This window comes from Mugil cephalus, chromosome 1, assembly GCF_022458985.1.
Source record: "Mugil cephalus isolate CIBA_MC_2020 chromosome 1, CIBA_Mcephalus_1.1, whole genome shotgun sequence".
In the NCBI taxonomy this organism is placed as follows: Eukaryota; Metazoa; Chordata; class Actinopteri; order Mugiliformes; family Mugilidae; genus Mugil; species Mugil cephalus.
The window spans coordinates 34,740,746-34,763,134 of record NC_061770.1 but is presented as its reverse complement, the minus strand read 5'-3'; the positions used below and the strand labels follow the sequence as shown (position 1 = coordinate 34,763,134).

The following is a 22,389-nucleotide window of genomic DNA, read 5'->3' as shown; positions in this document are numbered from 1 at the left end:
AGTTATTGTCTAAGTAACAGTGTTGTAGTACTTTAAACAGGTTTATTGTACACAATATTTATACATTTTGTATACAATTCCACATATATGTGACATACGTATATATATATATGTCACATATATTGTTTTTATATACCTTCTATATTTTATTTTATTTATTTTTTACATTTTATATATAATTTTGTATCTTTTATACAAACTTTGCATATTTTTATATATTGTTTTTTTATGTTTTCTATACATTTTGCACATTTTTTATACTTTTATACTAATTTTTTATATAACTTTGTATATATTGATACGTCATTTTGTGTAATTTGTATATTTCTACTTAACATTTTTACATGAAATTGATTATTTTAATATGTATTTTTATTATTTTTATTATTTATTTATATATACTTTGCACATCTTTTAAACTTTGTGTATATATAAATATATAATTAATATTTTATAAATACTTTTTTATGTTTTGATAAAATATTTTGTACTATTAGTATATTTATATTTAATCTTTGTATATTTATATATACTTTGTTTTTATAAAATATTAATTGTGTATAAACACAAAGCATAAATAGAACTAATATTTTATGAATACTTAATCATTTTTTATATACTTTTGTTTATTTTGACACATCATTTTGTATAATTCTGTCTATCAACATATCTGTCTCCTTTTGTCTTTTCCATTGGTTTAATTTCCCGGGAAAACGCTACGACAGCGACGCCCCCCGTCGTCCAATCCCGGAAGCGCCGGACCCGGGTGGCCCCGCCCCATGCCGCCCTTCACGGTGACGCCACACGCCACCGGAAACAGCAGGATACCATAAAAGGAAAATACTCCCGCATGCGCACTGGGCCCAGTTTTGTTTGAAGTGAACTGCTACTGCTGCTGCTTCTGGCCGGAGCCGCTCGGAGCTGCTCCTACAAAAGCTGCAAAGTGTCCAAAGCGTCAGATTTTAGCGACGTATTCTTCTCTCTCAGCGCCTCTATGCATCGCGGAGACGATGTTGGGCCACCACTACCCAAACAACGACAAGTCGCAGCAACTCGTCAACTATGTGGAGGATTATCTGGAATGTGTGGAGTCGCTGCCTTTGGATATACAAAGAAATGTTTCCCTGCTTCGGGAAATTGATGCAAAGTATCAAGGTACTGTGTTTTAACGCTTCTTCCGTTTAATTATCTATTAATTTATTCATCTGTGGGGAAGAGGAATTAGCAAAAAACACTGACGTTTGTCCAGCCCCTTGTACAGAAATGGTGGAGCCTTGTGTTCCCATTTTACAAGAAGAAGAAGAAGCAGAAAAAAAAAAAAAAAAGCCAGTAGCTCTTGTTCCTTCCTACTTCGATAAACACTAATGTGACTGTGCGATATGTGGCCGGTCACACGACTCTTCTCTTCTCTAATAAACCCGTCCTCCACTTAGCATAGCCCCGGATACGTTCCGCGTCCTGGTTCCGTCCTGTTGTGCGGACGCCTCCAAACTCCCTTAGAGAATCGTCCGATTTAACGCTTCTTCCTCTCCACAAACGCGCGTGTAAACGTTACAAACCCAAACTCGGTGCAGTGTGAATGATCCGAGTCCGGTGGTGAATTCGGCGTAAGTATAATTCAAATATCGCGGCTAGGTGTGGGTAAAACCCCAACTTTTGTTAGTAGGTGCACACTACCGCCCACCCCAGTGTTTTTTTTTTCTCCTCTCTCGCTGAGGATTAGTGTGAGAATCATTAACAAACAAGGGTTATGCGTTAAATGAGAAACGCATTAAGCCTCAGTAACATGGAATACGCTTGGTACTAGTGCTGATGCATGTGTGAACCTCTTGGTTCATGGTAAACATGCAGCGTCGCCTGTTTAGCTGTTGCAGGAATCTGCACAGGAGGAGAAGTGCACCGAAACCAGGATATACAAAAATATATACATGTTGTTTGTGAGATATTTAGCTCGGGGGTCCGTTGTTGATACGGCTGGGACCAGGGATGAGGGAAGGCAAGGCTGCAGAGACTGTTTGTTAACGAAACCCCTACACTTATAGGCACAGAAAATAAATAAATAAATAAATGCAAATAAAGCAAGTCTTCATTGTTGCTTCGTGTAGAAGTCCACCATCCGCAGCTGAGGGTTGAGACGCTGCCTGCCGACCCCTCTCTGCTCCATCGAGTGTGAACTGCAGAGCCAGATATCCCCTCTCTTGTAGGCAACCCCCTCTCACCATAGGACTGGCGTCATCTCCTGTAGGCAGGAATGTACTGCGGCCCAGCCTCCTCCTCCTCCTCCTCCTCCACTTCCACTCCTGACAACTCCAGTTTCACTTCAGCAGGATCTCAGTCAAGCAGCCTTGCACATACAGCTCATGCATTTATTTATTTTTTTATTTTATTTTATGCTTTTACATCAGCATTGGCCGATACGTGCTGCCGGTTTTTCCGATCCGATATTTTTGAGCCGATACGGTTTTTTTTTTCTCTCCCGTCATTTACATGATAAAAATTGCACAATGATAACAAATGTTGCAAGTATAAGTTGAACCGAAAACATAAACATTTTTTTTTTTTTTATGGATACGCGCAGTCTGTTAGTGGGGGAGGGGCGATGTATGGGCTGCATGGTCCGCAGCGACCATCAGCGAACGGACTTGCGTGTTGGCCGATACTGATACATCAGTTGATTTCTAGTCCAAGCCCCACCTGCAACCCGTGACCATCAACGGGGAGTGGGTAGAGGTGCTTCAGACCTAGAAGAACCTGGGTCCGCATCTAGATCACAAACTGGACTGATCGGCTAACATGGACTCAGTTTACAAAAAAAATGTTCTACCAGACTGTCGTCGCCAGTGGTGACCTGGGGATGAACCTCACGACTGGACAAACTGATACAGAAGGAAGGTGGACTCTGTGGTAGGGACAGAACTGGAGTCCCCGACATCAGTAGTAGATGGAAGGACTTCCGGTCCTTGCTGAACAATGTCCACCACCTTCTACACAAATCCATAGTCGGACAGAGAAGCTGACAGGTTGAGGAGGACGTTTGTCTGTCAGGACATAGGACGGTGAAACTGTGCTACTGGACACTGAAGTATCTGTCTGTATATTAAAACAGCCGGTAGTGACCATACTAGAGATCGACCAATACAGATTTTTTGGGGACTGGTATTAGTATCAGCCGATACTGAGGGGGGGTAAGCAGCTACGTATCGGCCGATACCAGTAAAAAACGCACATATCGGCCCCATATATCAGTCGATCTCTAGCCCATACATTTACATTGGTAAATGGATATAAAAGAAATTTGTGCAGGAACTATTAATGCACTACTGGTCCAAAGTTTTAGAACAGCACCAGGATCCTCTGTTATAGTTGGTCAGGGCTTCAACCTACAGCAAGATAATGACCCAAACCTTTAGCTACACCAGAACTACCTGAGGATAAAAACAAGATGGAAAGCTTGAAAACATGGAGTGGACCATGGCCCAGTCTCTAGACTTTAACCCAATGGAGCTGGTTTGTGATGATGAACTGGAAAGCTCCCTACAAATGCCACACATTTCTGTGAACTTCTGCAACAAAATTGAGAAAAACTCTCTGGAAAATATTTGATTTCCGTTTCAGAAAGAAAGAATTCCAACTCTTTGTCCGAAACTGTGCCTTCACTCACTAACCCCTATTCCCTATGTAGGGTGCTACCTTATATTGAACTCGATCCCAACACCGCACCAGACCATTGGATGGTCACTACTTTTCACAATGCTTTATGGGAAATTTTGAGACCCCTACGTAGGGCTTAGGATTTAATCACTAAGGTTTGGGCACACCTACCTACACAATGGCCTAACCCCTATATGGAGCCCTATATAGGGGTTAGGGGTTACATTTCAGAGTAAAATGAGACATTGAACTGCATACATTTCAATAAAACAAAGGAGTGTTTTTGACCGGTAGTGCTTATCTGTGTATTCTGCTCCTTTTCAGAGGTGCTAAAGGAGGTGGATGAAGTGTTTGAGAAGTACAAAGGCGAGCAGGATGCGGCCCAGAGGAAGCGCCTCCAGATCCAGCTGCAGAGGGCGCTCATCCTCAGCCAGGAGCTGGGCGACGAGAAGATCCACGTGGTGACCCAGATGACGGAGCTGGTGGAGAACCGCTCCCGGCAGATGGACTCCCACTCCCTGTGCCTGCAGGAGCCCAGCGAGGCCGAGCGCCTCCCCCCGGAGCGCCGCTCCAGCGTCCACCAGGAGCTCCCGGCGCCCGAGCGCGCCTCCACCCGGCGGCCGCGGCGCCAGCGCAACAGCGAGAGCCGCGACTCCAGCCACGCGTCCGCCAACGGCTCCCTGGTGGACGACGCCGTGGAGGAGCTGTCCCTGCCGCCGCCCCGGGAGAAGAAGTCGAAGTCGGCGAAGAAGAAGAAGCGCAAGGCCAAGCAGGAGCGGGACGCCTCGCCCGTCGACTTCGCCATCGACCCCAACGAGCCCACCTACTGCCTCTGCGAGCAGGTGTCCTACGGCGAGATGATCGGCTGCGACAACGACCAGTGCCCCATCGAGTGGTTCCACTTCTCCTGCGTGGGGCTCACCTACAAGCCCAAGGGCAAGTGGTACTGCCCCAAGTGTCGAGGAGACAACGAAAAGACCATGGACAAAAGCCTAGACAAGAACAGAAAAGAGCGCCGGTCCAGGTAGTGACCCTGGTCGGACTCGGGACTGGTCAGTGGTAGTTGATACGAGTACTTGTGATATTGTAAGAGCACAATCGAACACCATTAGCAGCAGCAGCAGCGCTTATTATTAATCAAGAATGAGTTGTGATTGAGCGTGTGCTGGTGGTTCCCACTGGTTCTAACTGTACCTCAGTCTGTCGGGAGTCCAGCTGCTCTAAAGGATCATCATCAGCCTGAAGCTGCCATTTCTTTTTCCTTCTTTCTTTCTTTCTTTTTTTTGTGAGACTTTTATTTGGACGTTTAACAGAAGAAAAAAAAAACAATGAAAGCATCTTTTTGTTTACTGTCTTTTTATCAATCACGGTCGTCAATTTCTTTTTTTTTTTTTTTTTTTAAATTTCAGTTTTACTTTATTGTACTAAACTCTTTAGTAAAAATCGGTGTCTCTCTTTCTACGATAATGGCTCATAGAGAATAACTCACACATGTAATATGTTTACAAGAAGATGAATGTTGACGGGACACTGGAAGAGGACGTCATGTTTGTGTTTTCACTGGTTCACTATTGTGTACATTTCTTTCTTTTTTTTATATATATATAAATATATATATGGATTAAAACTAATTATAGCCATTCATCCACCATTGAAGTGTCCTTTGGGGGTAAAAGCTGCATTTTCTAGCTAATTTCCTGAATTTTTTTATATTGTCTTTTAAGAGTCACCCTAAAAAGGTGTTTTAAAGCGAACTCCCTGGTGTCTAGAGACCCACAGTCTGAGAAAAGCCTGTCCCGCTCCTTTCTTCCCTTATTCCAATCAGATGCGTGTCTGAACGAGCTAAACGAGTTTGAAATCTGCTGTGGCGTTAAGTCCTGCCCCCCCCCCCCCCCCCCCCCCCCCCCCCAATCTTAAATCCAAAATAAACCACCAGCTAGAAGTCGTTCAACCGCCAAGACACCGGAGCAAAGAAAAACAGTTGTCACTCAAAACTTTATTTAAACAGTAAAGGTGCTACAATGCTAGCGTTGATAGCGTTAGCATTAGCATGGAAACGTGCCAAGTCAGGTAACGTCTAGTCCCTCAGTTTCTATTTGGACCAAAATGTTAGCAAATTATGTAGATTATGTGGCCCACACTGATCAGCCATAACATTATGACCCCCTTCTTCTCCCTACATGGACGTGGACCTTCTGAGAGGCTCCTGAATGGGTCCTATGTGTTGAGGGGAGGGGTCTCTAAGGTGGATCATCCCAAAGATACTGCTGCTATCAGGGAGTGTCACTGCTATGGAAGTTGCTACACAACAACAACGGCAGCGTCTAAGGGCTCACGTTGGGCGGAGGACGAGGGCGTGTACAAACAAACAGTCACTTTATGGTGATGTTGCACCACGTTTAAGTCGTACGTCAATGTGATGACACATGTTATTGCTATTTTACTGTGATGATGAGTTGATATTAGTAGAATAATCCAACACTAGTTGTAAACAGGCGTTAGCTCTGTCTGCTGATGTGGAAATCTGGGGACGTTTACAGCTTCAAGATTTAACGGTTTAAGTTAAGATTTACGGTTTAATTTATTTCGACATATTCATATTTAAACATATTTAAACTACTATGTCTGTAATGTCAATAGCAGCACGACCAGATACCGTAATAATTATAGTATGTGTGCATCATTTTTTCCCCCTCGTTCATAAAAAGCTAAAGTTGGGGATAATTCTGGGGACAACTTCAGCCGGGGGACAGGTCACCCAAAAGGGGCACTGTCCCTAAAAAAACAAAAACAAAAACGAACAAATTTTGGTGCAAGTCTTCTCTTGTAGTTACGGTAATTCAAATGCCACATGCTTTAACGTATCACCAGCGATGCGTTCAGGCTCTAAAGGGTTTAGAAGCGCCATAGTGAAAATGGTCCGGCCTGAAACAGTGTCTCGCTGCGTAGTGTCCCAAACGTGGTGTGTAATCAAGTACACCAGTATGTCGCTGTATTTAAAATGAAAAATGTTTCAGCATGTGACTGCACATCCACATGAATCAGCACTAGATCAGTACCAGGTTCAAACATTTCCACTGCTGACAATGAATTGACACAAGATGGTCATAATGTTATGGCTGATAGGTGTAGTTTAGATACTGAACAAGCTAAAGACATAAAACCCTATTAGAGACGCTATCACTAGACCTGGGCGTCTCCGTCTTCGTCCTCGCTGCTGCTGGACTCTCCAAACAGGTCCTCGGAGACGTTGTCCGTCCCGGACGTCGTGGACCCAACGGTGATGAGGGCCGGGCCGTGGCTGAGGCCGAGCAGGACGGGTCCCTCGCGTCCACCGAGCAGCTCAGAGCAGCGGACGTGCGCGTCCAGGGAGACCACGGAGAGGACGCTGCAGGCGTCCAGGTCCCAGAGGCTGATCTGACCCCGGCCATTAGAACAACCTGAGGACAGACACGGGCTCAGTCTAACGCCTGGAGTCTCCGCAACGTCTTCATGACGAGGTCCCACCTGACAGCAGGAAGGCTCTGGCTCCGCCCTCCGTCACGTGGACTTGAGAGGACACGTCCAGACTCAGCGTCCCGTAGCCGACGATGCAGATGCAGGTTGTGTTGAAAGGCTCCCACAGCTTCAGGCTTCAGGAGCAAACACAGGGAATGAACCCGAGGTAACAGTGGTAACTACTGCAGATGTTTTTACGATGTTCACCTGTTCCCCCCGACGACCCCGAAGACGACTCTGTCTGCGTCCTCCGTCACGTCCACGCAACAAAGTCCAGCCTCGTCCCTCAGCCTCCGCACAACCTGCCAGCAGATACACACACACACACACACACACACACACACACAAAAACAATAAGACTCAATAACAACAAACCACGGACAGAACAAAGGATAAAAGACAGAATGAAAGAGGAAAGAGGGAAGAAGTTAGAAAGATGGAACGAATGAATGATGGAGAAAAATGGATGGCGAATGAAGAAAAGGGAAGAAAGAAAAGAAGAAGAAGAAAGAAATGGAGGAACGAAGATTGAATGAAATGAGCGATTAAAAAAGAAAGAATTGTGGAAAGAATTAAAGAAAGAAAGAAAATGAAAGATAGAAAGAATGGATGGAAAAATGAAAGAATGGTGGATAAGGGAAAGAAAGAAAGAAAGAAAGAAAGAAAAGAAAGAAAGAAAATGAAAGGAAAAGAAAGAAGGATAAGGAAAGAAATGAAAAATGAAGGGATAAGAATGAAAAGAAAGAAAGAAGAATTGGAGAAGAATTAAAGAAACAAAGAAGAGAAATGGAAGTTAGAAAGAAACAAAGAATGGAAAGAATGATGAAAAAGAAGAAGGTATGGAAAGAACTGAGGAAAAGAAGAGAAAGAAAAGAAGAAGAAAGAAGAGAAGAAGGAAAGAATGATGGAAAAATAATGAATGATGGAAAAGAAAGAAAAAAGAAAGACACAGAGAAGATGGAAAATAATAATATGAAATAAAATAATGAAATCAGTTATATAGACATATATACTATGTTTATAATATAATCAGTTTATAGACATTATACTATGTTTATATTATATTTATATTATATTTACACTATATTTATACTGTATTTATATTTATACTGTGTGGCCCAGACTGAGGCCCAGGTAATAGTCCCGTCCCACCGTCCCTCCTCTCAGGTCCCACAGTGTGACCCAGGACGTCCTCTGGTCCTGGTCGTAGCTGCTCAGCACCAGGTGTCCACCGCTGTGGGTCAGAGCTGCAGGACGGAGGTCCAGCAGGGACGTCCCGTCCTCCAGGACGTGGACGTGTTCGCGGGACGCCAGGCTGAAGACGTGGAGGTGGTGGGCGAAGTAGGAGCAGACTACGACCTGGAACACAAGCAGAGCCAGAGGTCAACGCCGTGAACGTCCAGGACCAAGAAACGATGAAGGAGTTTCATCATCTCACCTGATGGTCTCCACTCAGAAGATACTGGTCTATAGAGTTAAACTCCTCTCTGGCCACACTCGCCTCCTCCTCCTCCTTCTCCTCCTCATCCTCCTTCTCCTCCTCCTCCTCCTCCTCCTCCTTCCTCCTCGTCTTTTTAGCAGAACTACTCTCAGCACGAACCTCCCACGGCATCACTGACACAATGATGAAGAACAAAGACAGAAACAATGAATGAAGAAAGAAATAAAGAAAATTAAGATAGACAGACAGATACAGAATGAATGAATGAATGAATGAATGAATAAATATAGAGAAACCTGTAAAATGAGCCTTTTTCAACAACAACAAATAAACTGAGGACCTTTAACTAATTAATAAGAACTAAACTGAGGACCTTTAATTAATAAGAACTAAACTGAGGACCTTTAATTAATTAATCAGAACTAAATTGAGGACCTTTAATTAATAAGAACGAAACTGAGGACCTTTAATTAACTAATTAGAACTAAACTGAGGACCTTTAACTAATTAGAACTAAACTGAGGACCTTTAATTAATTAGAACTAAACTGAGGACCTTTAACTAATTAATAAAAACTAAACTGAGGACCTTTAACTCATTAATAAGAACTCAACTGAGGACCTTTAATTAATAAGAACTAAACTGAGGACCTTTAACTAATAAGAACTAAACTGAGGACCTTTAATTAACTAATTAGAACTAAACTGAGGACCTTTAACTAATTAATTAGAACTAAACTGAGGACCTTTAATTAATAAGAACTAAACTGAGGACCTTTAATTAATTTAAACTAAACTGAGGACCTTTAATTAATTAATAAGAACTAAACTGAGGACCTTTAACTCATTAATAAGAACTAAACTGAGGACCTTTAACTAATTATTAGGAACTAAACTGAGGACCTTTAATTAATATGAACTAAACTGAGGACCTTTAATTAATTAATAGGAACTAAACTGAGGACCTTTAATTAATAAGAACTAAACTGAGGACCTTTAACTCATTAATAAGAACTAAACTGAGGACCTTTAACTAACTAATAAGAACTAAACTGAGGACCTTTAACTAACTAATTAGAACTAAACTGAGGACCTTTAATTAATAAAAACTAAACTGAGGACCTTTAATTAATTAATAAGAACTAAACTGAGGACCTTTAATTAATTAATAAGAACTAAACTGAGGACCTTTAACTAACTAATTAGAACTAAACTGAGGACCTTTAATTAATAAAAACTAAACTGAGGACCTTTAATTAATTAATAAGAACTAAACTGAGGACCTTTAACTCATTAATATGAACTAACTTGAGTTTCATATCGGTCTAAAAGTCTCCACGGGAACATGTTTAGAAACAGGAGTGTAAAGAAGAGGCCGTCACATGTTGTCAGGTCCTGGACGGGGCTCCTGCTCCTCCTCCTGCTCCTCCTCCTGCTCCTCCTCCTGCTCCTCCTCCTCTCTCTGGGGGGCGGCTTGATCTCATGTCTGATGGAGCCGGAGTCCAGATTCCACAGGATCAGACCATCTCTGCAACGGACCAAGTTCCACTGAGACGTTCTTCTGGGAGTGTGTTTGTTAAGGTCAGTGTGAAAACATCAAGGTAACCATGGTAACATGTCACCTGTTTCAGTTCACAAACTCTTCTACAATGTCGCTACAGTTTGAATAAATGTAAAGAAAAAATCACGCACAAAGTACTTCTAAACAATACTAATCTATTGTATATGCTATGCTATGCTATGCTATAGTATTCTATGTTATCCTATGTTGTGCCAAGTCGCATAGGAGAACAGTGTGTATGTTATCTGCAGCCTATTCTATTCTATTCTATTCTATCCTATGCTATTCTATGCTATGCTATGCTATGCTATCTTATGCTATGCTATGCTGTACTATTTTATTCTATTCTATTCTATGCTATGCTATTTTGTGCTATGCTATGCTATCCTATATTATGCCATCACTTAACACAGATAGCATAAGAGTGCATCCAGCTCTGTTATCTACAACCCAAGCTAAGCTATGCTTTTTTTCAGCATTCTATTCTATTCTATTCTATTCTATTCTATTCTATTCTATTCTATTCTATTCTATTCTATTCTATTCTATACTTAGCTATTCTATTCTATTCTATACTTAGCTATGTTAAGCTATTCAATTCAGTGCTATGCTATGCCATTCTATTCAAATCAATGCTATGCAATGCTATTACTTAACTCAGATAGTATAGTAGTGTGCCCAGCTATGCTATACTATGCTATGCTATGCTGTTTGTGTTATTGTATTCTACTTTATTCTGTACTTAGCTATGCTAAGATATTCGATTCAATGCTGTGCTGTGCCACGCCATTCTATTCAAATCAGTGCTAAGCTATGCTATGCTATGCTAACTCAGATAGTATAGCAGTATTGTATCATAGTAGTACCGTTCTATTCTAGTCTAATCTATTACTTATTACTTCTTTATTTTAAGAGGGTAAAGTGATAAAATCTGTCCAAAACTGTAAGTTCAGTATCAAATTAGCTTAACACTAGTTTAAGTCCTGGTTTAAACTTATTATACTATATATGTCGTATGCTCTAAAGATTCCTTGTGGCATGATTTACCATGTTTCCTATTTGGTCATCATATCACTTTAGGGGTTCGACCTGAGTGGTTCAAGGTTCTAGTCTTGAAATCCATCAGACCCCCTGAAAATCTACGCCAAGCGCCCCAATAGGTAAAGCTTCACCTGTCCTCCGACAGACCCAGAAGAGTCCGTCCGTCCTCCAGGAGACGGTATTCATGCTGTAGACAGGGCACGACTGCAATCCCTGTCCGTCTTCCCACATAGCTCCGCTTGATCAGATCGTACACCAGCAGAGTCTGGGGCAAAAACAACAGGCATAGTTAAATTTCAATCCTGTGCTTTGAAGAGAACAGATTAATCAGAAAACAAAAAAAATGTCTCACCTGGAACCGATAACCGACCGTGCCGCTGTTGTTGCTTCTGTCTGTGAGGATGTAAAGTTTGAAGCCGTGGGCGAGCGCTACGTCGGTGCTGCTGTAGAGGCCGTGCTCCACTCTGACCGGCCGGTGGAGGAAGCGACGTCTGGCCAGGTTCCACACGAACACCGTCCCAGGTCTGACGGAGAGGCACACGGCGTACCTGCCACCAGAGGGCGCCATCACTACATAAATATCCACCATAGGGGACCTCTTCCCCTCAGTTTGCCACAGAGTAGCGCACTGGGGGGAAGAATATTAATTAGAGCATGGGGCAAAGCTATATTTATGGAGCCAACATACACACAATAAAACCAGACTACTAGAGAATTAGAAATTATAGAAATATATGCTCCACTGAGTACTCTTAATATTGCAGATTCTAAGTTATAAAAGTCAAACAAGATCAGCAAAGTTGGACATTGTGAGGACAGGTCGCCCCACCCTGGAGCTAGCTAGCCTGACTCAGGGTTCCCATGTCTGTTAAAAGGGAGGTAGATGTGAGTCTCATCTGCGTAAAAATGGATTTAAAAAAGACACCATGCATATCACCCAGTAGGCCAACAAAAGCCAAACTTTATCAAAATCACTGACTTACTTCTGAATATTTTCCCATTAATCTTATTAAATTATTTCATATTCCTTCTTAGCCAAGCTAGCGGTTCATGTTCATCTGTTGTGAGCTGCACAACCAAATCATCCCCGCTAACGTTTTGACAGCTACTTGTTGAACCCACGTTGGTGGAAACCAGAAAGGCTATGGATTTGATTGCAGGTCTTCTTAGAAAGACATTTTACGGCATTGATCTATGAAGGAAAAGATGGATATTGTGAGGAAAGGCAGCCCAAGCCCAGAGCTAGCTAGCCTGACCAAGCTGGGGTAAAGGGTAAAACAAGTCGGCAACTATGATGGGAACTCATTGTTTCTGAAGTTCTGGTGAGTAAAATCTATGATATTTACATTGTTTATGTATATGTTTTGCCATTTTATTGGGCCGAAATTGTAGCTTCTGCTGGATTTGATGTATGTGCTGTGGGGTGCAGTGAGTCAGAGGAGACATTTTGAATTGTTTCTTGCTTTAGTAATGACATCAATCCCACTATATGAGATTCTATAACAGGCATCATAATAATGATGATCAGCTCTGTTATCTGCAACCCATGCTATGCTATGCTATGCTATGCTATGCTACTCTTTGGTATTCTATTCTATTTTATTCTATACTTAGCTACGCTAAGCTGTTCAATTCAATGCTATGCTATGCTATTACTTAACTCAGATGGCATGGTAGTGTATTCAGCTCATGTATCTGCAACCTATGCTATGCTATTGTTTGGTATTCTATTCTATTCTATTCTATTCTATTCTATTCTGTTCTATTCTATACTTGGTTATGCTAAGCTATTCTTTTCAATGCCATGCTATGCTATGCTATACCCTATGCTATGCTTGGCAATTGTTCACTATTCTATTCTGTTTTATTCTGTACTCAGCTATGCTAAGGTATCTATTCAATGCTATGCTATGCTATTACTTAGTTCAGTTGCATAGTAGGGTTTCCAGCTCTGTTATCTGCAATCTATGCTATGCTATTCTATGCTATGCTATGCTATGCTATTTTTGGTATTCAATTCAATTCTATTCTATTCTATTTTATTCTATACTTAGCTATGCTAAGCTATTCTATTCAATGACATGCTATGCTATGCTGTACCCTATTCTCTTCTATGAGATGAACGATAAGATGTGATCTTAGTCACTTCCCATCACAATGTTCACTCTGTAAGATAAGGCAGCTAAACCCTGTCTAATCTAATCTCTAACACATACATCTGTACATACCGTGGAGATTTCCCCACTGGTACGATCTCCCGTGTGCCGTCACGTCTGGGTTTATGTGTGTTATAGGTGAGAGACGGGTCGCTGATGCAGGAGGAAAGATCCCAGAGGTGGAGGTACTTCTCTCCGCTACTGATTCCCAGGCAGAAGCGCAGATCAAAACACAGCCCTGAAGCAGAAGGACATTTTAAAGGCTGCATTAATTCCTCAAAAGTAGACCGATGTGACAGGTGGATGTGTGATTGGGACCTTTTTAGACTGGCTACTGTAGTAGGAAAATTAATTGATTGATAGGTGTCAAACTCATTTTAGTTTAGGGGCCACATACAACGTAGTTTTAGAGCAAAGAAGTTAAATTACAGAAATGTTTACATTTAATGAAGTATACTTTTACAGAAACATTTGATGTACAATGCCCCCTAGTGGACGAAATAAGAATAGCAGTTAGTTTTATTGAGAAACTAATTAAGTTAATGTCTTCTGTGTAATTTTCACACTTCAACAGATTGGACCCTCTGGTTGGACGGTTTTGGCTAACGGGCCGTAATGGGTCGTTTACGTGGTCCGCTTGGTAGCAGCATGTTTCCACTTTAGTATTTCTATCTGCTTTTGAATTGTTTTTTTTGGATCAATAAAGATGGAGGAGGTTTGGAGACATAAACAGTTGCGCGACTTTGGTGAAATTTCTGGAAAAGTTTCGGTCGAAATTGTTGAAAGTGAATCAGGAAGTAGGAACAAAAATTAACCAGCGCCAACTAGTGCTTGGGTGGTGTTATTACAGAGTGAGCCAGACTGATGAGGTACAAGTATAAATGTCTCACACCGGCGTGTAGGCTACATATAAGAGCCTTAAATTTGACACCACTGCTCTAAATGCTCACACCACCTTGTAGCTCATAACCTAGAAAGCTAATGCTAATGCTAGCGACTTACACTAAACACAAACACACAGTCTATTCCTTACAAACTTTGCTGTTGTGTTTTTGGTTTTCCTCCAAACTATCAACTAGATGCCAGAACAACCTTGAGTGAGCACCGCGGGGAAGCGAGCGAGGTGCTTGTGGTCCTCGGTCTCCAGGTTCCAGGTGACCAGCTCGGTGAGGCCGGTGTGAAGGGAGGAGCAGAAGGCAACGGCGTGAGAGCCTTCGCGGTTGACGGTAACCCAGGTGATGGAGTCCTGACCGCAGCCCAGTACGGAGCGCAGGTACGCGAAGGTGGAGGCGCTGAAGAGCTCGATGTGGATGATTCCACCGCCTCCTTTGTGCGGGTATCTGGAACGAGGTATACACATACACGGATCAGCCACAACATTATGACCACTGACAAGAGAAGTAAATAACGTTTTAAACCATTGGTCTTCAACAGGGGGTCTGCGATCCCTAGAGGGTCCAGGGAGGTACTTCAGGGGGTTTTGCTAAATCTTTGGTTGATTAGCCATTTTTTATATATATATTTCAATTTTCCCCCACAAATTTACACATCAACATGAATCCAAAATGTTTTAGTAAAGGTACAGGGGATATTTAATGCATAATGATGATAATAATAATAATATATATTTATAAATATATAACCTACTTAATCTCTCCTTGGGTCCTTGGCCTTCTTTTAAACCATCTTGTGACAATTCAGTGTTCTCCTGGGAGACTTTTGGACCTGGCATTTATTCATGTTGATGTTACTTAGACATGTAGCCCCCACCTAGACCAGACCAGACCCCCCCACCCCATAGCAATGACCCTCCTTGATGGTTTGCAGCAGACATCCCCAGCAGAATGCACATAAAAACACTTTAGGAACAAGGAAGAATAGCACGAGGTGTTGACCTGACCTCCAAATTCACTAGAACTGATCAAGTATCTGTGGGATGATCCACCATAGAGACCCCTCCCCTCAACCCATAGGACCCAAAGACCCCCACTAACAACATTCAGGACACCTTCAGAAGATCCATGTCCATTCTCTGATGAGTCACAACTGTTTTGGAGGCACAAGGGAAGGTGGTCGAATGTTTTTAAATCCAAGAAGCCCGTAGCCTACAGTGTAATTGAGGTGTTACCTGCAGAAGAGCAGCAGGTAATCTTCAGTCATCTCCACAGCTTGGATGGAGGCCGCATCGCGCTGTGCAGACAGGACAGACAGCACAGCGCCCCCCCTGGCGCCGAATACTGCCGCCTCGCCACCAGACCTCAAAAGAAAAGAGAAGAAGAAATCTGATTTAAAAGTGATTCAACTGTGCAGATAGTCTCCATCATCCTGGACCTGTGCTGTCTTCTATTACCAGCAAACACCGCTGACCTAGTTTTCTGAGTATCTGACACCTCCCTGTCAGGTGTTTCTTTGACGCTAATTACTCTCAGGGCGTCCACGCCGCTGCTTTTAATTCAATCTCAAACGGGCAGTAAGAGAATACAGAAAATAGCTCCCATTATCCTGCCGTAATTCCAGCGCTAATCGTCTTGAGTGTCACTCATTACTTGTTGATGCGACAGGAGCATGGGCAGCGTTACGCCGGTGAGACACGGCAGTGGTGACCTGTCTCAATAATTCACAGTCGCTGGCCACGCTGTGTAGAAACCACGGAGGCTTGTAAACAGAAGGTGCGTGTGATATTATTTAAGAACGAGGACACTTGTGACTCGTGCATAATGGATGCGAGGCCGGTGAGGTCACTCAGGATTTCACATTGTACGACCTAAACCGGCCTCTGATGGAGATTCTAGTAACTGGGGATGAGGAGGGGGTGGGGGTGTTGTTCCAGTGTCCACTGTCTCCTCATGTAATCCCAGACCAACTACATGACATTGCGATCAGGATGCCATTAAGGATTCTGGCTGCATGTTTGGGCTCGTTGAATCTGAAACCAGTCACACATCCAGTTCGTGGGGCTTTGTGATGAATTAGAATCTGAAAAAAAGAACCTGCCTAACGTGTCAAATTTCAAATTTAATATTATCACAATGTATCCTTAAAACCTTAGGGTCCTATACATTGAGGGGAGGGGTCTTTGGGTGCTATGGGTTGAGGGGAGGGGCCTTTGGGTCGTATGAGTTGAGGGGAGTGGCCTTTGGGTCCTATGGGTTGAGGGGAGGTGCCTTTGGGTCGTATGAGTTGAGGGGAGTGGCCTTTGGGTCCTATGGGTTGAGGGGAGGGGCCTTTGGGTCATATGAGTTGAGGGGAGTGGCCTTTGGGTCCTTTGGGTTGATGGGAGGGGCCTTTGGGTCCTATATGTTGAAGGGAGGGGTCTTTTTTGGTCCTACGGGTTGAGGGGAGGGGCCTTTGGGTCGTATGAGTTGAGGGGAGGGGCCTTTGGGTCCTATATGTTGAAGGGAGGGGTCTTTTTTGGTCCTACGGGTTGAGGGGAGGGGCCTTTGGGTCCTATATGTTGAGGGGAGGGGTCTTTTTTGGTCCTATAGGTTGAGGGGAGGGGTCTTTTTGGGTCCCATGGGTTGAGGGGAGGGGCCTTTGGGTCCCATATGTTGAGGGGAGGGGCCTTTGGGTCCTATATGTTGAGGGGAGGGGTCTTTTTGGGTCGTATGAGTTGAGGGGAGGGGTCTTTATAGGTCCCATGGGCTGTTACATGCTCAACAAGAAGCAAGAAATTGGTTCTCATTTCTAGGGCAGTCCTCGTTTGGGAGTTTGACTAGCCAGGATGAACGTTTTTCTTGTGTGGCGTCCAGCAACTATTCTGTGATTGGTCAGAAAGTGGCTGTGGTTAATTCTGAAAAGTGGAATGCTAGCTGCTAGTGAAAATGCTCTGTGAGCTACCAGATGCTGATATTCACAGTGTGACAATCTCTCCTGGGTTGAGATCTTCATACTGTGTGTGGCTGCATCTCCTGTATCTCCCATAATGCTTAGGATATATTCTGCAGTGGGAGGGGCCTATGAGAAACCATTTTTTTTGGTTATATGGGGTGGGGACGACTAGTCTGGTGTAGGTGGGTGCTACATCCACGTGAATGAATCTCAGGTTCAAATGTTTCCCAGCAGAACACTGAATTGTCAAAAGATGGTTTAAATGATATTTACTTCTCCTGTCAGTGGAGAAGCTGATCAGTGTATATCCCAGCCATATTAGTGACTTTAACCTGGGTTTAAACTGATGCTGTCTGACCTGTAGGCAAACAGGACGTAGTCTCTGATGGAGCAGCTGGACAGCAGAATGGAGCGGTCTTCGTGGACGGCCTCAGGTTCCATGGAAACGTTAACACTGTGCAGCAGAGAGCAGGAGGTGTCCAGGTCAAAAACCTAGCAAACACGACAAAGATGCATATTCAGTAGTTGCAACCTATTTTTTTCCAAAAATGTAAAAGAAAACTTCTACAGTTCTAAAGCGAGTATTTAGTCGTTAACAGACACTAATATTGTGAGTTTCTGATGGGTAACTCCTCCACCTTTAATAGGTGGTTCTCAACCTTACTGGGGTCCAGGACCTACGCTGAGGAACCCCATCAGGGTTCTTAGATATCTGTGCTTATCATCTTCTTCTTTGTTTGTTTGTAGCATTAGCTTAATTTCGAGTGCTAACCTGAACAATGCAATTTAACACCTTCCTGCAGATGTTTCACAATAAGAGCATTACTAAGAAATGAATGGTGTATACCCACTGAAACAGTAGGGGCCTCATAATTTGAAACGGATGCATATTGTGTTAACTTTGTATTAACAGCGCCATGCAGTAACTTTGAACAACAACAGGGAGCTAGATCTCTTAATAGAACACAGTAAATTGCTCTTGGAAACAGATGTAATTAGAGTAAAAAAAATCCTGTCATATGATCTTTTTTCAAAGGATATTTTATTTTCCTGGACCCCTTTGCAATTACACCACCAATTATTCCACTTGGGATCCATAGACTCCCAGCTGAAAATCATTGCTTTAGCAGTATATTATATATTTATTATGTATACAACCTTGACTCGATGACTTCCATCGTAGAAGACGACCAGGAGTTGTCCTTCACAGGTTGTAGTGACAATAGGAACGTCCACGGAGTCGTTCTCTGAATACACAACTCGTCCAGATTCCCTCTCTCTCACCTGAAACACAGACACAAATCACGCTCTTTCACGCTAAGGTATTATGTCTCATTTTTCCCATAAAACAAACCTACGCCTACTTATATGTTGCTCAGAGAGGTCAGATTAGGAGTGAAATAAAATGAATCCAACCTGTAGACTCTGTCTCTGGCGGACTATGAGCATCCTGTCGTCCAGACCGAGGGTGAGGTAGTCTCCCACAATCCCCCCTTCTGCATTTAGGCTCATGATTATACGCCTCTGCTCCAGATCCCAGAACCTCAAACATCCATTTGCTTCACTGGTGACAGCCAAGGTACCTCTTTGGCCCCCTCCCAGAGCAGTCACATTGGTCAAGTGACCTAGTCAACAATAATAAATGTTTCATTATTTAGGTATAGGACATGCTTCCAGTAACTAACTAACTAGTGTGTGTATTCAGTACACGTGGGGATGGGTCACCTGCGAGAAGGGTGTGTTGGGGCCTTACTACTGGGGATAGTAAGCATGTGGAGGAGGGTAGCAACACCGGGAGGGACGACTGGGTACACTGAGCCAGAAGATCGTGCAGGTAGCTAAACTTTCGTGGGTCACCTGTGTCAGACACACGGCTTGTTAAAGAAGCAGATAATTATAGATCAAGTCATGTCTTGTTATAATATGTTCTGTTATGGTTATATTATTTAATGTCACATCTATAGACTGTATATAAATATGGACAATGTGCCCCCATTTTCTTGGCTGTACTGACAGTATTTTCACAGGGATATGGGCGGTACCGTCTTGTGACTTTGGAGCCAGAGTCTGATCAGTAGGGTCCAAAGGTGGAGTCATGTGCCATGATATCGATGCCCCGCCCACACTTCCTCCAGATTCACTCAGGTTTTAATTAAATTAATACTCTGTTCCACCTCCATTCTACCTCCGCCAGTTACAAGAAAATGTTTAATTATACCCTGAACTCTCATGGTCCCATGGGACCACTTTACAGACCTGTTGGCATGGTTTTGGTTCAGCGCAAGTCCCACCCACTAACATGGAGGGGGTGGAGCTTATGACCTATACTGCAGCCTCCAGCCACCAGGGGGAGCTCTATTTGCTTTGGTTTCACTTTTGAGGAGCAGTTCTGCCGTCCATATTTATACCATATACGGTCACGTCAGTATCATTTGATGTCATGTTACTACGTTATAATATGTTGTTTCAATTTACGTTAAGTCATGCTATGGAATTGTAATTTCGTAAGCGGAGAAAAAAATTATGAAAGAGAAGAAAAAAGGTTCTTGGTAGAACATCTAACAGACAAAGACCCAAAACAGACATCAGCTTGTCTTTTTGTACACTTTTTGTTTTTGTTCGGTCCTTCTCAAAGCGATTTCGATGCAGACTCTGTCAATACCTTTAGCAACTGGCCGGTCCTCAATAATCATTTGCCCCAGTCGACCCATGAGCTGGGAGGCCAGCTGGCAGGGGTCCTGTTGCAGCACTTGCTGGGACATTTCCAGAGCACCTGACAGAATCTCCACATCCACCAGTACCCTAGGAAGAGAAGGTACATTTGATAACGACGGACACGGCAGGTGAAGGCTCATAGCATGAACTGGCGCAACAGAGAGAACAAAGAACTACCTGATGGGTGTATGCAGTACAAGATAACACCTACTTTTCTGATAGCACGGCTTTCTTTAGGTCCTCCTTTATGTCCAGGACAGACAGACCCCAGGCTTTATGTAGCAGGAACTCGTAGTTAAAAACACAATCAGACAGGAAGGGCAGGATTTGGCCAGAGCGGACCAGGTGGTAGGGCAACCCATGGAGCTTCCTCAGATTGAACCTGAAACTTTTAGACGTACCTTCCCCTTCCCCTTTCTCATTCAATGTCCACGCAAGTGGCTGAAATATGTGTGCATGTTGTGATTTGTCACGGTAGTAGTCAGCGTAGTCGGCGTGCAGCGCCATCCGAGAGTCGTCCCTTTGTAAATAGTAATTCATGCACACGTGGCTCAGTTTAGAGTGTGTCCAGCGGTACACCCACGTCCCATCTGTCCTAACCTCGGTGAGGTGGTGACCTAGGTTAAGTTTCAGTCGAGCCCACAAGACGTAAGGCACCCTGGAGTGGCTAGAGAATGGATGAGAAGAGATCACTTCCTCGAGCACCTTCCCATCTTTGGCCAGGAGGTCCAGTAACTCCTGATGGTGGAGACAAACATGGACTGAACAAGTCTTTGAAACATAATTGCCCCTGTACCTAAAAGACTGATACCCTACTATGTATTGACTTGAAGTACCAATACTCCAAATATTATACTCACTACAAAAGAATGTAATTAGGGCTTGCTCAGGGAACTGTAGCTTTACCCACCTCTTCAGTGACACCCCAACGTGAAATGGATATCAGAGATGCAGCTCGTCTCACCAGATGTTTCCCCAGTTCTCTCTCCAGGCGAGCGAGCAGACTAAGGTATAGGTCCTCCAGGCTGGGAGGAAGACTCTGGAAGGAGTAGGACGTCCACAAGAGGCTCTCGGAATAAGCGGCTTCCAGGTAGAGAGGACAGGGACAAGAGATGCAAGCCTGGAACAGCGCCTGCCACTGAGGTTCCTGCAGATGCCGCCGGTCTGCCTTCAGCTTGGCCTTCAATGCTCTTTTGATGTCATCAGGGGTGAGAGGAGGTATGGACAGGAGCGTACAATGGGCTGATTGCTGGGGGAATGTAAGAGAAGAAGTTGTAATCAAATGCAATGTAGTGCAAGAAATATTGGCATATTTATAGGTCTAGGTTTTAGCATATTTATAATTCCATAGGACATTTTAGGGTATTAACTCCCTTTATAACTGCTTGCACTCTGCACAGGTAGTCCTGCCATTTGAGGCATCTGTTTATCGGTTCAACTCTATTGACCTGCAGAACTTGAGCACACGGGGAGTCAGTAGTTGTGGAAAGAATGAGATGGACATTTGGAGGTAGCGGTGTTGAGATCCAAGAGAGGTCAGGCCCATGTTCCTCAGACAGCTCATCTAATCCATCTAAAATGACCACTAGAGGCTTCTCTGCTGGCACAAGCTCCAACAGAGAGTAAAACTCATTGACCAGTTGAGGGAGGCCCTGAAACAGAAAAAACAACCATTTAAATCTCAACAGTACAAATTGTCCAAATACCTGTCAGTCAGGCGAGATGTTACAAAGTCTTGTTTTTTTTGTTTTTTTTATGAGGCACCTCTGACAGTTGTGTGTGAGGACAGTAGATTTCAACCAGCTGAACACAAAGGCTCTGCAGGACCAGACGGATGTTCCTACTCTCTCCCGTGAAGCCAATAAAGTGCAACAACACATTCGCAGCGCTGAATCAATGAGACCAAACAAAATAAATGTGTTTCATACATTACTACCTCTATTTAATTTATCTCAAAGCTACATGCTTTGAGCATCTCACCCAGGCAGCCAGGACGGTGCTAGCTGAGCTACTGCAGCCATGGTGGTGCTCTTCCCTGAGCCTGGTGGTCCCAACAGGAGGGTTGGTCTGGCTCTTGGCTGCTCCACTGCTCTTCGTACATCAGCTAAGAACGGCTGCCTCAAAGTATAGTTTTTCTCCCTGACAAAAGAAGAGAAACTTGAGCTGGAACTTTGGAGATACACTATAGAAGGAACTGCATTTACACTCAATACCAGACTGTTCGAACAATTTCCAATAGACTTTGTATTCACAATATGCCAGTCAAATTAAACAAATTCCATCAAAAACGTTTTAATGCTGCCATTCTGCACATAGTTTCTGATTCAGTTTTCGAAACTACTTGAAGCTGAAGCTGATTTAAAGTCACTGTACTCTATGCACACCAGATAATAAAGGCGATGATACTCACAGGTGGAGCCCATAGTTAACATGACGCTGTATCTCCTCCTGTATCTGTGCTCTGGCTTCGATTCTCCTCACCACATCATAGGGCCCTGG

At 43.4% G+C, this 22,389-nt stretch overlaps 3 protein-coding genes across 3 annotated transcripts; 1 reads left to right on the top strand and 2 right to left on the bottom strand.

The window, feature by feature from the left end:
• Positions 1-715: 715 nt before the first annotated feature.
• On the top strand, positions 716-5,295 carry ing2 (inhibitor of growth family, member 2). The gene is made up of 2 exons (XM_047606490.1): positions 716-1,155; positions 3,976-5,295. The coding sequence occupies exons 1-2, from the start codon at positions 1,011-1,013 to the stop codon at positions 4,677-4,679; spliced, it is 849 nt and encodes a 282-aa protein (XP_047462446.1). The 5' UTR covers positions 716-1,010; the 3' UTR covers positions 4,680-5,295.
• A 384-nt stretch (positions 5,296-5,679) lies between these two features.
• Positions 5,680-13,634, bottom strand: si:ch211-212k18.6. Its single transcript, XM_047583323.1, has 9 exons — positions 13,420-13,634; positions 11,544-11,739; positions 11,323-11,456; positions 9,898-10,117; positions 8,588-8,680; positions 8,302-8,508; positions 7,357-7,451; positions 7,159-7,283; positions 5,680-7,091 (listed from the first exon to the last, which is right to left on the bottom strand). The coding sequence occupies exons 1-9, from the start codon at positions 13,614-13,616 to the stop codon at positions 6,835-6,837; spliced, it is 1,524 nt and encodes a 507-aa protein (XP_047439279.1). The 5' UTR covers positions 13,617-13,634; the 3' UTR covers positions 5,680-6,834.
• Positions 13,635-14,422: 788 nt separating this feature from the next.
• LOC125006777 lies at positions 14,423-21,201 on the bottom strand. Its single transcript, XM_047583192.1, has 10 exons — positions 21,187-21,201; positions 20,855-21,139; positions 20,102-20,628; positions 19,838-19,977; positions 18,901-19,032; positions 18,592-18,800; positions 18,334-18,459; positions 17,534-17,667; positions 15,476-15,604; positions 14,423-14,687 (listed from the first exon to the last, which is right to left on the bottom strand). The coding sequence occupies exons 1-10, from the start codon at positions 21,199-21,201 to the stop codon at positions 14,423-14,425; spliced, it is 1,962 nt and encodes a 653-aa protein (XP_047439148.1).
• Between the last annotated feature and the right edge of the window lie 1,188 nt (positions 21,202-22,389).